We start from the raw sequence: 15,644 nt of genomic DNA on the forward strand, positions 1-15,644 counted from the left end.
TGAATATTTGTGGAACATTTATATTTATTAAACGATTGAAAATGTTCCTTTGCTACAGGTGGAAAAGTTATACACTGGAGAGCTGCGCTAATCCCAACCCTTCTTCACATAGCCCCAAGCCGCGCCAGTAGGAGGCTTAGCGCGGCGGATCCCAGGGCCTTCTCCTTTAACACAGGCTCTGGGATCTGATGCACTTTGCCTCCTATTAGTGGGGCCTGGGGCTCTGTGCAGAAATGTCGGGATTTAGCGTGGCTCTCAGCGTGCTAGAGGTAAGTATTTAACCCCTAATGTAATTTAAAGGAAACAAATAAATAATGAATTTAATCAGTATTTCTTTGTTTTCTTTATATTTAGTTGATGCATTTGTTCAGATATTTATTTAGTTAAAATTTATAATGAAACAAACACACAGTGGCATCACTAGGGTTGGTGTCACCCGGTGCGATGTTATGATGTCACCCCCACCCCCCAGAAAGCAGACACACACAAACACATACATACACGCACTCATATACACACACACTCAGACCCACTTAAAAACACACTCAGCTGCAAACACAAACACTCGGAAACACACTCAGGCACACACACACACACACACACACAAAAACACTCAGGCACACACAGAAACACTCAGAAACACTCAGGCACACATACAGAAACACTCAGACACACACACAAAAACACTCAGACATGCACACAAAAACTCAGACACACACACAAACAAAATATGTAAACTGCACTGCATTAATTAGAAAAGATCATGCCTAGAGCTGCTCCCTGGCTCAGCAGAGCATCAAATGAAAGATAAACAGTGCACTCTAAAAATAAATCACTAAAGAAAAGGTTTAGGCACGCAAACTATGAAAATTCTGCTCTCTGACTCTGTTCCAAGTCTGTCAGTGCACAGCCCCGGGCCACGTGCCTACCACTTCTTATGGCCAATCACCTCTGCACTCTGACCACCCCCAGACCCCCGCCTGCCCTCCCCTCCTACCTCTTCAGTGTGCACTTAGTGTACCATAACCGTACCGGTCTGGTGGGAATCATACGTTGCTCCTTCACTTTAGAGACAGTGTCAGACAGCCATGCGGTCAGGTGACAGGCATCCCCCTCACGATTTTCCGGTTCCTGTTTAGAGAGACAGCACAGTGGTGAGTGACTCCACTGCTCCACACGTCACTGAGCAGTGAGCACAGATAGACAGGCAGGTCTAGGCTAGCAGCACAACTTTGTAAGCCCCACGGCACGCCCACAACATTCATAGCGAAATTGGGCAGGGGAGGAGCAAAGTACAAACAAGCAAAAGCAGCCGGGAAAACTATTTGTGGAAATTGCAGCACTGGCTCAAGGGGCAAAAAAATGAAGTGTCTACAACTTCCCCAGTCCCACTAAAGTTCACAAATGCTGGCCCCTCTAATAAAAAAAAATCTATGCATCTCTACATTGTATTTCTTTGAATTTCAATAAAATAAAATAAAAAATTCTGCTGGTGTCACCCCCAGGATGGTATCAACCGGGTGCGGCCCACATCCCCCACACCCCCTAGTGACGCAACTACAAACGCACAAGCCTAGATAGCACTATATTACAACTTTATATGTTGCTATAGTGCTTCTGAGCCTAACTAGGTATGCTCTTTAACAAAGAATACCAAGAGAAGTATCTACATTTTATAAGTAAACTGTATTTTTTTTAATTGCATGCTCGATTATAATCATAAAAGTTTGCTTTTAAATTGAATGTTCTTTTTAAGATTCTTAAGAGTCAAGGAAGGATAAGAACAGGTAAAACAGCTGGTCTCAGTGGTAAAGTATGTGGCTGACATTAGGGGGCAAGTGATAAGCTTCCCTAATTGAGAGTTTAGAGATCATTTTTAACCCCTTAATGACCACAATGTACCCTGTATGTCACTGGTCGTTAAGGGTTTTTTCAGGACATAATAGCACAAGTCTAGCAAGAACACGCTATTAATTCCCTCCCTCCAGCAGGCTTTGTGGAATAGAGCAGTCTTAACGCTGGTGGCAAGACCGCAATATAAAACAATCGAGTCCCAAAAAAAGGCCAGCGACATACAGGGTACGTCGATGGTCCTTAAGGGGTTAAAATAGAGGAAGGAAGTCTGAGTGGGAAAGGAAGTTACACAAAATGCAATGCTTACTAACATATAAGGCCCCATGTACTAAGAATCGCTCAGTCAAGGTTTTCAACTTGAGAACCTGTCCTCGTGGCTTTGCATCACACTGTCACAGGAGTAGTAAAGTCAGTCCAGGAAAGGACCCTGAGATTGTGAAGTGACAATGAGACACACTTCCCCAGCATGGACGGTTAGACCCAGGACGTGACAAAACCAGAGGGCAAGGCAAAGTCAAGGTTAGTTCAGGCCAAAGGTCAATACCATGCAAGCTAAATACAGTGCCAAATCAGGACCCAAAGAGGTAAACAATGTCGAGGTCAAATGTCAGAACCTTGCAAGCAACAACATAATCAATTTAGAATCTGAAATGCAAACAGGCAGAATTCATTCACAAAGATACGCACAACCAGGAATACAGTCCTATACCCAGGCAAACACAGGAAGCCGCTTATATAGAGCATTGATTGAGTAACTGCCTGCAGCTGATAGGCAGGTTGAGCCCGAGAGCCAGCCAGAGCAGGCAGTATAATAAGTCATTTTCAAACAGAGCCTGAGCCCTAAGGAGGGAAGGCAACAGGCTAGAAAACAGAGGTATCAGGATCAACTCCAGGCATGGGCATGACACCAACGGGCAGTAGACTCTATATGTCAGTTGCCTGTATGTACCGTTTCACACCCGCTTGAGTGTGTAATGCCATCCCCTTCTCGCAAGCAACAAATTGCACAAGTGAAGGGCCTGTCAATCACCCTGAGTGAGCATATTAGGGGTGATTTCTCTCAGCCAACACAGAGGTGGCAGAGAGTGTAAGAAGCAGCTAAGAAGCGGTTGTAGAAGGGATGATTATGGGCAAATACACAATTTGATCTCATATTTCCATACTGTGTAAAATTAGTACAGTGGTATTTAATCTGTTTTATTTTAACATGTATATATATATTTTTTTTTTTTAGAAAGAGGTACCACATTATATTTTCTCCTCCAGAGCTAATGAGCAGATTTTGCCAATTATATTATTAAAATAAATGCAAGGAGGCATTTACATTTTAAACAAAAGTATTTTGCAATATATTTTTATGCACTGCAAGTAAGTTATTTGTTTCAGTGGCATACACACATATGCTGTTAGTGCCGCGTGTACCAGCATTCAAATGCCACACCTCAGGGAGTCAGCAGTGGCTTGTATGACACAAATTAAGCATTTGCTGACACAATATACACCACACCAGCTCTCTGAGTATCCATGGTGTTTGAATCCTGATCCTCTACTCACATGTAGCATATATGTGTATGCTGCTAAAACAATATAACTTTGACTAGAAGCATTTTTGCTAACAGATGTAAGAATTACACAGAATGATAAAATCAAAGTTAATATAGCTGATTACAGCTTCAGATAAAGAAAAATGGCAAGAATCTGCACTGTAGCTCAAAACAAATATTTTAGTTCAAAACAAAAATTTCAAACGAAATTCTAGCGAAAGGGGCAGGTGATTAAAAATGATTTTTTTATGTAGGCACTTGTATATTAGCTCAACATATAGGTAAAGCTGTTTTAAAATTACAATACTATATTAAAGGGGCCTTGAATTATATATATCATGTATATTGAGGAGGAGCAGTTAAAGGGACAGTATACTGTAAAATAGTTTTTTTCCTTAATGTGTTTTCAAATACCTTTTTACCAACTGCAGAGTATAAAATGTATGAAAATTCGCTTTTTAAGGTTTATTTTTACTGATTTTGTGTTTTGAGACAACAACCTAGTAAAATGGATTGAGCTTGTAGGTATAATCAGATCTCATTACTTTATCACATTGTGTACATATACGTGCTTCTTTATCTTATATCTGTCCATAAACCAAAGACCAATACTTGGAGAGAACAATGGAAAATTAACATTTTATTACCTTATCTATTGTATGCCCCACTGGGAGTGTAATTTCTTCTGCTGGCTGTGTTAACACAGCTTATCTATAGCTTGGATCCGAGACCACACACTTTCAGAATAGGTGGGGATACCACAGGCTAAATCATCTATTTTAAATGCAAATGTAAGAGTAAAGGAAACATTTGTAAACAATTTAAAACACTCCAGCAGATAAAGTGGATGATTGGGAACAAAGTAAAGTGGATAAAAAATCTAAACATTGGAGTAAACTGACCCTTTAGATATGTTAAAGTATTGACCTTTTATGTTGTCAAGCTCCAGCCCCTTAAACCAACAAAACACCCCCATACCATCCTTCCAACAACCACCCTCATAAATAACAGACAACAGACTTAGCTTTGGTACAAATTGGCCGCAGCCCTTTATTCAATAAAAACTTTGTAAAAACTTTAATAACTCGATAAATAAAAGTGCAAATAACTGTAAACATTTTACACATCAACCAACAGCGGTGCTAGTCCTTCCTGATTTCCATATCTTTTAACTATGGCCGTAACTCCTTTTACTGGACCCAACCATGCAAGTGGTTGGGCCCGTCAGAGATCATCCATATCAGTTTCTAAGGAACCCTGTGCCCTTAGAAAACCCCCATCTTGAATTCCCCCATGGGAATGCAAAATACCACCACACTTGGCCATAGTTTTCCTGTAATTTAAGGGCTAGCACCCCCGCCTTCCAACTGCGACAGAAACCTAAAATGACAAATAAAACACGCCTCTCACACAAATATCAGGGACGGGTGGGAGGGAGATGTTTTCTCTACTCCTACAATAACAATCTGCTGGTTTTCCCGCTCAGCCCACATCTTTAAAACTTTGCTTCCAGCTCCTCCTATAGCACCTCCTACCCCATACAGGGTCTCTTCCTCCCCAGATCAAAGCTCCCTCCGTCTATGCCCTGCAGCTTCCAGGAGCCACTTTTTAAATGGAAAAAAAGTTAAAATAAGCAATTTTAATTTGATATTGAGAGTTTGCAAGTAGTATTGAGAAGATGCATGTTAATGCAGAATGCATATATAATGACAGATTGCTCAGTGTTTAATAAAGACAACTCTCTCTGTTCTTTTGGTGGAAAAAGGCATACTTCAATTGGTATTGACGCAAAGATCATTATTCTAAAAATCTGTATATTATAAACATTGTTCCTTCAGGGTTATCAAACTCAAAGTTTATGGGGGCCACTTGCCAAGTGTTCATCTCCCATGGGGGCCGCTTGAACTGAGTAAGTGCTTCTGGGAACTGGATATACTAGGAAATAGAAGTGACATTTAGCCTAATAATAGTGCATGGTAGGAGTTGTAGCCCACAATAGACTTACACAGTTGTTTAAATTTACCTTGTGAGTGCCAAGTGAAGTCATCATCTTGGAATTGTATAGCAATGTAGAAAGTGACATTTACTCAATGCAGTGCATGGGAGGAGTCTACACTGGACGCTTATCTTTATAACTATCTTGTGAGTGCTTACATAGAACATCAACTAGTTACACCTCTTAGAACCATAAAAAAAATATTAATGGTTTACCTATTAAACACGGAAGGGCCAGATGAAACTATCTTAACCCTTTGAGTGCTAAGCACCTTCCCACCTGGGTGCTAAGATTTTTTAAAGTTTTTTTTATTTATTTTTATTTTTTGAACAAACATTTTTTAACTTTTTTTTTTTTTTCAGACCCCTAAGACTTACACTGTTGGAAAGGTTAGCTGCTTAGATGCCTGAGATACAGGCTTCTAAGCAGCATGCCCCCTGCTCCGATACTTAACATTGTTAAGTATAAATAAAGTTGCGCTGTGATGTCATCACGTTATTGCGCGTGACGTCACCACGCAAAACGGGAAGCCCCGGCGATGCCTGTCACTCTACAGGCACGATCACCGGGGTAGGAGCGGGTGGAAGCCCCCAGATCTCCCTCAAGGTGGGAGAGTGCTAGTGACAGCCGTCATTAGCACCAGAGTGGGAAACTCTGTGATGGCTGAGAGCCGTCATTAGCACTCAAAGGGTTAAGGGCCGCATTTGGCCCCAGAGCCTGTACTTTGAGACCACTTAAGGCAACATTTTGTGAGCAGATGAGCAGTGAAATAGTTCATTAGGGAACCATACCCAACAGTTAGCAAACACTGCACAAGGCAGAAAGCAAGGTATGGTTCCCTTATGGAAGAGACATTCTACTTTAAATTTTTTATTGTTTAAAAAGATAGATAATCCCTTTATTAGCCATTCCCCAGTTTTGCACAACCAAAACAGTTATATTAATATACTTTTTACCTCTGTGATGACCATGTATCTAAGCCTCTGCAGACAATATTATCTATATGGCACACACAAACTAGTGCTTTCTAACTGTGAAAAACTGTCAAAATGCAGAGGTGGCCTTCAAGGGCTTTGAAATTTGCACATGAGCCTACCTAGGTTTAACTTTCAACAAAGAATACCAAGAGAACAAAGCAATTTTGAAGATAAAATAAAATTGGAAAGTTGATTAAAATTGCTATCTTATTAATGAAAGTTTAATTTAGACTAGACTGTCCCTTTAACTGTTTCACTGCTGGGCAGCTCACAAAATGTGGAGGGCAAACTGATCATAAATATCTGTTAAAAATGTACATTGTATGATAAAGATTCATGAATTGTTTTTTATCACAGCCAGTCCTAGATGAAATGGAAGAGCTGGATGATAATGGATGGGCCCCTATACATCATGGGGCATATAAAAATCATGTATCACTGGTAGAACGTCTATTGGAGTCTTCAGAGCCAGAGGAACTTGAGACAGTAACTGCAGACAGTCTTCAAAATACTCCATTGTTACTAGCTGCTTCAAGTGGAAGCCAAGAAATGGTCAATCTATTAGTCAAGCATGGTGCCAACATAGCATATGTCAACAGGCAAAACCATGGAGTGGTAGAGATATGTGCTATTTACAGACATATTGATCTCCTTGAATATTTTATTTCTCTTGATAATAAAGACATTGATGTATATAAGAGGCTTGTCACATTGTTGGATTCTGACAGCAAAGATGATATTCTTATTTCATGCTCAGTCATCTATAACTTGACAAATCAACAAGTGAGTGTAACACAATCTCATGTTGAGAACTTTGCAAACGAAAAGCTTATTTCAGGAATGATCAGTGTGCTTAGGAAAAACATTGAGGATGAAGCAAAGATATCAGCCTTAGATGTAATCAAATGTTTGCTGGAAAATGAAAATGTGAATAAAAGACATACACTAGAGAATAATGATGTTGAAGTTCTTATATCACTGGTTTCTCAGGGATCAAGCCAGATCCTTACAGGTTTGATGGAGACTATTTGCGAATTAGTATCTGAGAAAAGTTTTGCTGAAGTTCACTGTGTCAATATCATCCCAGCATTTTTAAAAGTGTTTTCTAACTTTGAAAATTCAGATAAAGAATATATTCTACTGCCAGCTTTCAGAGCAATTGGTTTGATGGCCACAAATTCATCTGTTGCTAAAGAGGCCATAGGAAAACAATCTGGCCTAATTTCCTCTTTGGTGAAGCTTTTTAAAGAATCTCAACCAAAATCAGTAATTATTGCATGGAGTGATGCTATAGGGAGAATTGCTGAGAATCACTTGAGTAACCAGAACTTATTTGTAAACGAGAATGTCGGTCTTCATGCCAGTGAGATGTTAAAACTCAAGCAAAAAGATGTGCAGATGTCAGCAGCAAAAACTTTGTACAGGTAACTAATATATATTTGCTAGTTAATGAGAGCAGAGCAGGGGGTCATGGTCTCAATGTAAATAGTAGCAGGTTGGTTCAGGAGTTATTATTGGAAGCACTTATTTGCTGAAAGGGTGGTTCATTTATGACATAGGCTTCCAATATAAGTGCTAAGGACATCTAGTGAAGAATGCATGGATATGCGTTCTAATGCAAAATGGGAACAGACTTATTAAACCTATAACCCTAAGATAATGATTTGAATACCAAATAGACAGAAAACATTTCTATGTCCTTGGGATCCTTATAGTAGTAGAGCTTATATGTACTGTATATAGTACTTGCCATATTTTTAAGATATTCCGAAATCTTTTATTTTATGTTCTGGGGTATTGGTATTTTCCTAGAATAACAGCTGCAAAAATATATAGGTGGTAGATTTTATTCCAACTGAAAAGACTTTAGACTCCATTACAATCCATTATTATTATGACAGATCCCATAGTTATATGCAAGCAATAGTGCTATAGTAAAATTATCTAACACATTTATTTTGTATCTCCCTTTAAAGGGCCATGATACCCAAATATTGAAACATTTGAAAGTGATGCAGCATAGCTGTAAAAAGCTTACTAGAAAATATCACCTGAACATCTCTATATAAAAAAGAAATATATTTTACCTCAAAATGTCCTAAGTATTCACACCCCATTGTAAAGGACGTAACCAGTATGTCTGTCCCGGGACCTGAAAGGGAGCGTGCCTCATGCACACTCATGTTATTTCCCTATTCAGTTTAAGGAAGTTTGCTATGAAATCTTATAGAGTTAATTGAAATCTCATGAGGTCACAGTAAAAGAGTTCATGACCTCAGCAATGCTGATGCTGATTGGCTGCTATTCATTTCTACCTGCAGCTAAACAGCAGCTGAGTATAACTTTTTAAACAGCACTAACTGTAATGAGCTGAGGAAATTGTGAGGTAAAATATCTTTCTTTTTTACATAGAGTTGTTCAGGTGATATTTTCCTGTCAGCTTTTTACAGTTATGCTGCATCACTTTTAAGTGATTAAGCATGAGTATTATGTCCCTTTAAGGGTAATTTTTGTTGACAAGCTTTTCCAAAGTGTTATATAAGACAAGAAACCACAAATCTTAAATGTTTTTCAGAAAGCACATGATCCATTTTTCTTCTGTAATTATAAATAAGTACACATTTAATTGAAAACCTAATTACTATGTTTTCATATGCTAATGACCCGCTAGTGCTTTATCACTATTATTTAAATATATATAAATGTATGTGATAAAAAAATATTGTTTTTCCCTTTTACATATGAATATAGATGGTAATAATTTACTAGAAATATAAATATTCCATTATATTTGTCAAATAATTGCTATATATGCCACTTTTAAGAGTATTATTCAGTGTGCTAACCTCTACAGCATCAGGTTGCACACAAAAGGCTTTTATAGTGGTATCACAATCTAGAAACATTTTGTTATAAGTTGACACTATGCCATTGCATATCCAGCTTTCACTCTTGGCCTAGCAAAAAATGCTTAAACCAGTCTCAAGGCATGACTCAAAATGCAAACCCATCACACTATCCTTATAGACCCCTTCTATCTGATTCTCCCAGCTGTCACACCTCCAAAGAGTAAATCCCTAACACAATAACTCAACCAAGCTGTAAACCCTAACTATGAGAACCCCCATCACAATTTTGACCTATCAATTAACCCCCAAAATGCTGCTATTAAAAGAAAAAATCCACTAATTAGCAAATTAGCATTGTTTCCTAACTGTTGCCTGAATGAGGAAACCTCATTCTTCAGCCCCAATTCTGGCTTGCAGCATTAAGGTTCTCATACGTGTTGTCTGGGTCCATGTCTTGGTTTTCTGCTGAAATCCCTTTAATGTATAAAACAATTATTGAGTAATGATTGGTTATTGAGTAATGATTGGTTAATATTCAGCTAGATTACGAGTTTTGTGGTATGGGTGAAAAAGCAGTGTTAAGGCTCATAACCCTGCTTTTTCACTACCGCTGGTATTACGAGTCTTGCAGGTTTAGGGGCACCGCACACTTTTTTGGCCGTAATGCAAATTAACTTACGCAATTTGCGTCAAGCCTTTTTTCAATGGGACTTCCATAGCGCCGATATTACAAGCTTTTTCTGGGAGGCCAGAAAGTGAGCAGTACAGCCTATCCCGTAAGATTTGTAACGCAATGTAAAGTCAGTAGTTATGAGTTTTACGCTACAAAGCTGTAGCATAAAACTCATAACTAAAGTGTTAAAAAGTAAACTAACACCCATAAACTACCTTTTAACCCCTAAACCGAGGCCCTCCCGCATCGCAAACACTAAAGGAAAATTATTAGCCTCTAATCTGCCGCTCCGGAAATTGTCGCCACTAGAATAAACATATTAACCCCTAAACAGCCGCACTCCTGCATTGCAAACACTAGTTAAATATTATTAACCCCTAATCTGCTGTCCCTAACATCACCGCAACCTACATTACAGTTATTAACCCCTAATCTGCCGCCCCCAACGTCGCCGCCACTATACTAAAGTTATTAACCCCTAAACCTAAGTCTAACCCTAACACCCCTTAACTTAAATATAATTAAAATAAATATAAATAAAACTTATTATCATTACCTAAATAATTCCTATTTAAAACTAAATACTTACCTATAAACTAAACCCTAAGCTAGCTACAATCTAACTAATAGTTGCATTGTATCTATCTTAGGTTTTATTTTTATTTCACAGCCAAGTTTGTATTTATTTTACCTAGGTAGAATAGTTACTAAACAGTTATTAACTATTTACTAACTACCTAGCTAAAATAAATACAAATTTTCCTGTAAAATAAAACCTAACCTGTCTTACACTAACACCTAACCTTACACTACAATTAAATCAATTACAAAAAAAAATTACAATCAGCCAATAGGATTGAGCTTGCATTCTATTGGTTGCATTCTGATTGGAACAGCCAATAGAATGCGAGCTCAATCCTATTGGCTGATTGGATCAGCCAATAGGATTGAAGCTCAATCCTATCAGCTAATCGGAATTCAAGGGACACCATCACTTAAAGGAACCTTCATTCGGGAATAAGACTTCTATTGAAGAGGATGCTCTGCGCTGGATGTCTTGAAGATGGAGCCACTCTACGTCGGAAGAATGAAGATAGAAGATGCCGTCTGGAGGACCACTTCTGCCGGCTTGGATGAAGACTTCTCACAACTTCGTAGAGGTCTTCTTGCCGCTTGGATAAAGATTTCTCCCGGCTTCGTTGAGGATGGATGTTGGGTCTTCAAAACTGTAAGTGGATTTTTGGGGGTTAGTGTTAGGCTTTTTTAAGGGTTTATTGGGTGGGTTTTATTTTTAGCTTAGGGTTTGGGCAATTGAAAAAATAGCTAAATGCCCTTTTAAGGGCAATGCCCATACAAATGCCCTTTTCAGGGCAATGGGGAGCTTAGTTTTTTTTAGTTAGGATTTTATTTGGGGGGTTGGTTGTGTGGGTGGTGGGTTTTACTGTTGGGGGGGTTGTATTTTTTTTACAGGTAAAAGAGCAGATTTCTGTGGGGCAATGCCACGCAAAAGGCTCTTTTAAAGGATATTGGTAGTTTTGTTTAGGCTAGGGTTTTTTTTTTAATTTTGGGGGGGCTTTTTTATTTTGATAGGGCTATTAGATTAGGTGTAATTAGTTTAAATATCTGATAATGTCTTTTTTATTTTGTGTAATTTAGTGTTTGTTTTTTTGGAATTTAGGTAATTGTATTTAATTTAGGTCATTTATTTAATTGTAGTGTAAAGGTTAGATGTTAGTGTAACTCAGGTTAGGTTTTATTTTACAGGTAAATTTGTATTTATTTTAGCTAGGTAGTTAGTAAATAGTTAATAACTATTTACTAACTAGTCTACCTAGTTAAAATAAAAAATGCCTGTAAAATAAAAATATAAACCTAAGATAGATACAATGTACCTATTAGTTACATTGTAGCTAGCTTAGGGTTTATTTTATAGGTAAGTATTTAGTTTTAAATAGCAATTATTTAGGTAATGATAGTATTTTTTTTTAATTTATTTTAATTATATATAAGTTAGGGGGTGTTAGGGATAGACTTAGGTTTAGGGGTTAATAAATTTAGTATAGTGGCGGCGACGTTGGGGCGGCAGATTAGGGGTTAATAAATGTAGGTAGGTGGCGGCGATGTTAGGGGTGGCAGATTAGGTGTTAATAATATTTAACTAGTGTTTGCGATGCAGGAGTGGGGTGGTTTAGGGGTTTATATGTTTATTATAGTGGCAGCGACGTTGGGGTCAGCAGATTAGGGGTTAATAAGTGTAGGTAGGTAGCGGCGACATTGGGCGGAGGGAGATTAGGGGTTAAAAAATATAATATAGGTGACGGCGATGTTGGGGGCAGTAGATTAAGGGTTAATAAGTATAATGTAGGTGTCGGTGATGTCAGAGGTGGCAGATTAGGGGTTAATAAATATAATGTAGGTGTTGACGATGTCGGGGGCGGCAGATTAGGGGTTAGAAAGCAAACAGAATCTCAAAAATAGAGATCCTGATATGAGGCGCACAGTATCAATAGTCAACCCAAAAAAAAAAGTATAAACAGTAAATATAAATATACAATATATATATATATATATATATATATATATATATATATATATAGATAGATAGATAGATAGATAGATAGATAGATAGATAGAACCAGATAGTCCCTTATAATGCACACGGTCTCAGTGGTAGATCCAGATCAAGGATATAGTGATGGATCTGTTCAGGAATACAGATCAAATCAGTAGAGCTGCTCTCTCCTCACATCAAAATGGACTGACATCTAGAAGGAGTATTGGAGAAAAAGAGAGGCGCTTGTGTGTACCAGTCAGAACAAAACAAAGGCAGAGTAATTCCACAACAGGGTACTCACATTTTTCAATAGCACTCATACAGTGCTATCAGGCGCATACTGGGTAATCACAGCAACCCAGCTTGCTGGAATCTCAACGTGTGTACCGGAACACTTGTACTTTAAATTCTTGGAACAGGATCACAGGACCAGCTCCAGCAGCAAAAGACCAGCAGACCAACGAATTAAATCCCCAATAGGGAAATAGGTGATTGAATTGAATATTGGGGATCGAATTCGTTGGCCTGCTGGCCTTTTGCTGCAGGAGCTGGTCCTGTGATCCTGTTCCAAGAATTTAAAGTGTTCCGGTACACACGTTGAGATTCCAGCAAGCTGGGTTGCTGTGATTACCCAGTATGCGCCTGATAGCACTATATGAGTGCTATTGAAAAATGTGAGTACCCTGTTGTGGAATTACTCTGCCTTTGTTTTGTTCTGACTGGTACACACAAGCGCCTCTCTTTTTCTCCCACTTTCCTTCTAGATTAGGGGTTAGGAAGTGTAAGATTAAGGGTGTTTAGACTTGGGGTTCATGTTAGGGTATTAGGTGTAAACATAAATTTTGTTTCCCCATAGGAATCAATGGGCTGCGTTACGGAGCTTTACTCTATTGCAGGTGTTAGGCTTTTTTTCAGCCGGCTCTCCCCATTGATGTCTATGGGGAAATCGTGCATGAGCACGTAAAACCAGCTCACCGCAGCTTTCAACAGCGCTGGTATTGGAGTGCGGTATGGAGCTCAATTTTGCTCTACGCTCACTTCTTGCCTGATAACGCAGGGTTTTTGCAAACCTGTAATACCAGCGCTGTTAGCACCGCACCCCTCATAACGCAAAACTCATAATCTAGCCGATTATTAGCAAATAATTATTGTGGATGGATAGGATCACTGCTAAACTGAGCCCACCTACAATTCTGATAGTTAATACTGATTAGGCTTAGACCATTTCATTGACAATAAGGAAACATTATGAATGGTGTAAACATTTTCTTTAAAAAAGGGGGAACTAATTATACAGTTGTAAATTAAAAGTTGCAAAACAGCACTTATATTATATAAGGCACAGAACCCGGATTAGCCACTTACAAATACCACGCAAGGAGAAAATGAAATTGGTTTCCGCCTCATAAAGTTATTGAAAAAGGGACATTTTTTGTTCCTTATCAGGGTTCAGGAAAAAAGAACAACAATGTTTTGGGCCTACATGAATAAGGGTTTATTGTAGTTGTTAGGGGGTTTTTTTGGACATTGTCATGGAACAATAAAGGTCCTTTTATAAATAACTTTATGAGGCTTGGACCAATTTTTTTCGCCTTGAGTGAAACTAATTATGCACACATACCCACTATAAAAGTGCACTAATTCACAAAAACTTATTTAAAAAACAACAACAACAAAAAAAACCTAAATAATGTTACATATTTCTGCAAGCATAAAAATTGCTCTGGTTGGATGGCAAACTCGGTTGCTTGTTACCTTTTGATCATGACTTATGCTACCCACAGAGGAGGGCTAAAGAAGGCTCCTGCTACCTGTCACGGAAGAACAACAAGACAGAGTGAGAAGGAGAATTCTGAGAATATATATAAATATTTTGGGGGACATGTGGTCTGACAGTGCTAGAAGCTACACAGTAGTTAAATAGATTATTCCAGCTTGCAATCTAGATACTAAATATTTATTTTTATTTTTTACTAGACTTGTGAAAGGAAATGTACTTGCACAAAAGAAAATATTGGAACTGAATGTGGTTACGCCTCTTATGCAGCTATTGAAAAAAAGCAAGTCGCAGAATACACAAGAAGCCATTGCAGAGACCTTATGGGCTATAGCTGGGGAAGATACAGAAACCAAGAGAACAATTGCAGGCAGAATAGGTCTGTACAGCAGCTGTCACATACAAGTTTGGGTTGAAGGTCATATTAATCTCACTGCAAGAGTTCAATAATGAATCATTTAATTCTTTTGTAACACATAGTAAATTAAGCACAGTAAGAATGCATACATATATATCTGTGTTTGTTGGGTATTATTTGATAGTTTCTGGAATCTGAAATATGATGCAATAATATAACTAACCCAGAGTTGGGATTTCTGATTAAGTCAAATGATATTATTGCTTTGAATTAATCTACTGAGCTGCAGAAAGGTATTCTCCAATATAGACTAATGACCAGGATGGAAACATATCCAACTTGTTAAAAGCTTAGGGTTGGATCTATACTCCAAAAGTGGAGGTGCTAACAGAGTTTGCCAAGGAGCCAGTGGTGGTGGCAAGGGTCATTATATTTATTTTATATTCATGATTTTATTTATCAAGACCTCATTTTCTCATTCACACATCTCTTTGTTTTAAGTTATGGACTGGCAAAAAATGAATGGTTTTAGACATTTAAGGGTACTGAGGTGCTGCAAAACTTTTTGGGGATACTTAGCACCCCCAGCACCACCATAAACCTCTAAACTTGCCATTGTAAAGGTGTAATATGATTTGAAGTTTCCATCCTTGTGAGAAAAAGGCATTTTAAGTGGGCAATGCTTATTACCTGTCTGGCAATGTTCATATGTTTTATATTTAATATACCCTTGTTTTTCAGCCATACCTTTGTTGGTTGAGTTTATAGAATCTGCATCTTACAAACTCAATCTGATTGGAGCCAGAGGACTCAGTGTTCTTGTGCAAGGCCCATACAACTTGAGAAATCTTGTTGCTTCAGCCAATGGAGCTCATCATCTGGTACGGCTCCTGAGATCTCACAGGGAGGATGTAGTGCTGAGTGCAATTCAAGCCATTGGCCACATATGCCTTGGAGTTGGTATGTTTTTTAATATTTTTAAATTTGAGTACATTGAAGGGACCTGGTCATTATGAATGTGATAATGTATTAGCATTATCACATATTCCCAGACATACCAGA

At 38.3% G+C, this 15,644-nt stretch overlaps 1 protein-coding gene across 1 annotated transcript in view; it reads left to right on the top strand.

Annotated features, from left to right (window-relative positions):
• Positions 1 to 233: 233 nt before the first annotated feature.
• LOC128664374 (ankyrin and armadillo repeat-containing protein) overlaps positions 234 to 15,644 on the top strand; it is a 62,856-nt gene continuing 47,445 nt past the window's right edge. Inside the window, exons 1-4 of the mRNA XM_053719210.1 lie at positions 234 to 269; positions 6,729 to 7,795; positions 14,232 to 14,284; positions 15,324 to 15,542. Of these exons, the coding sequence (XP_053575185.1) occupies positions 234 to 269; positions 6,729 to 7,795; positions 14,232 to 14,284; positions 15,324 to 15,542 (1,375 nt within the window). The remainder of the gene's footprint in view (positions 270 to 6,728; positions 7,796 to 14,231; positions 14,285 to 15,323; positions 15,543 to 15,644) is intronic.

This window comes from Bombina bombina, chromosome 1, assembly GCF_027579735.1.
Source record: "Bombina bombina isolate aBomBom1 chromosome 1, aBomBom1.pri, whole genome shotgun sequence".
NCBI classification, from domain to species: domain Eukaryota; kingdom Metazoa; phylum Chordata; class Amphibia; order Anura; family Bombinatoridae; genus Bombina; species Bombina bombina.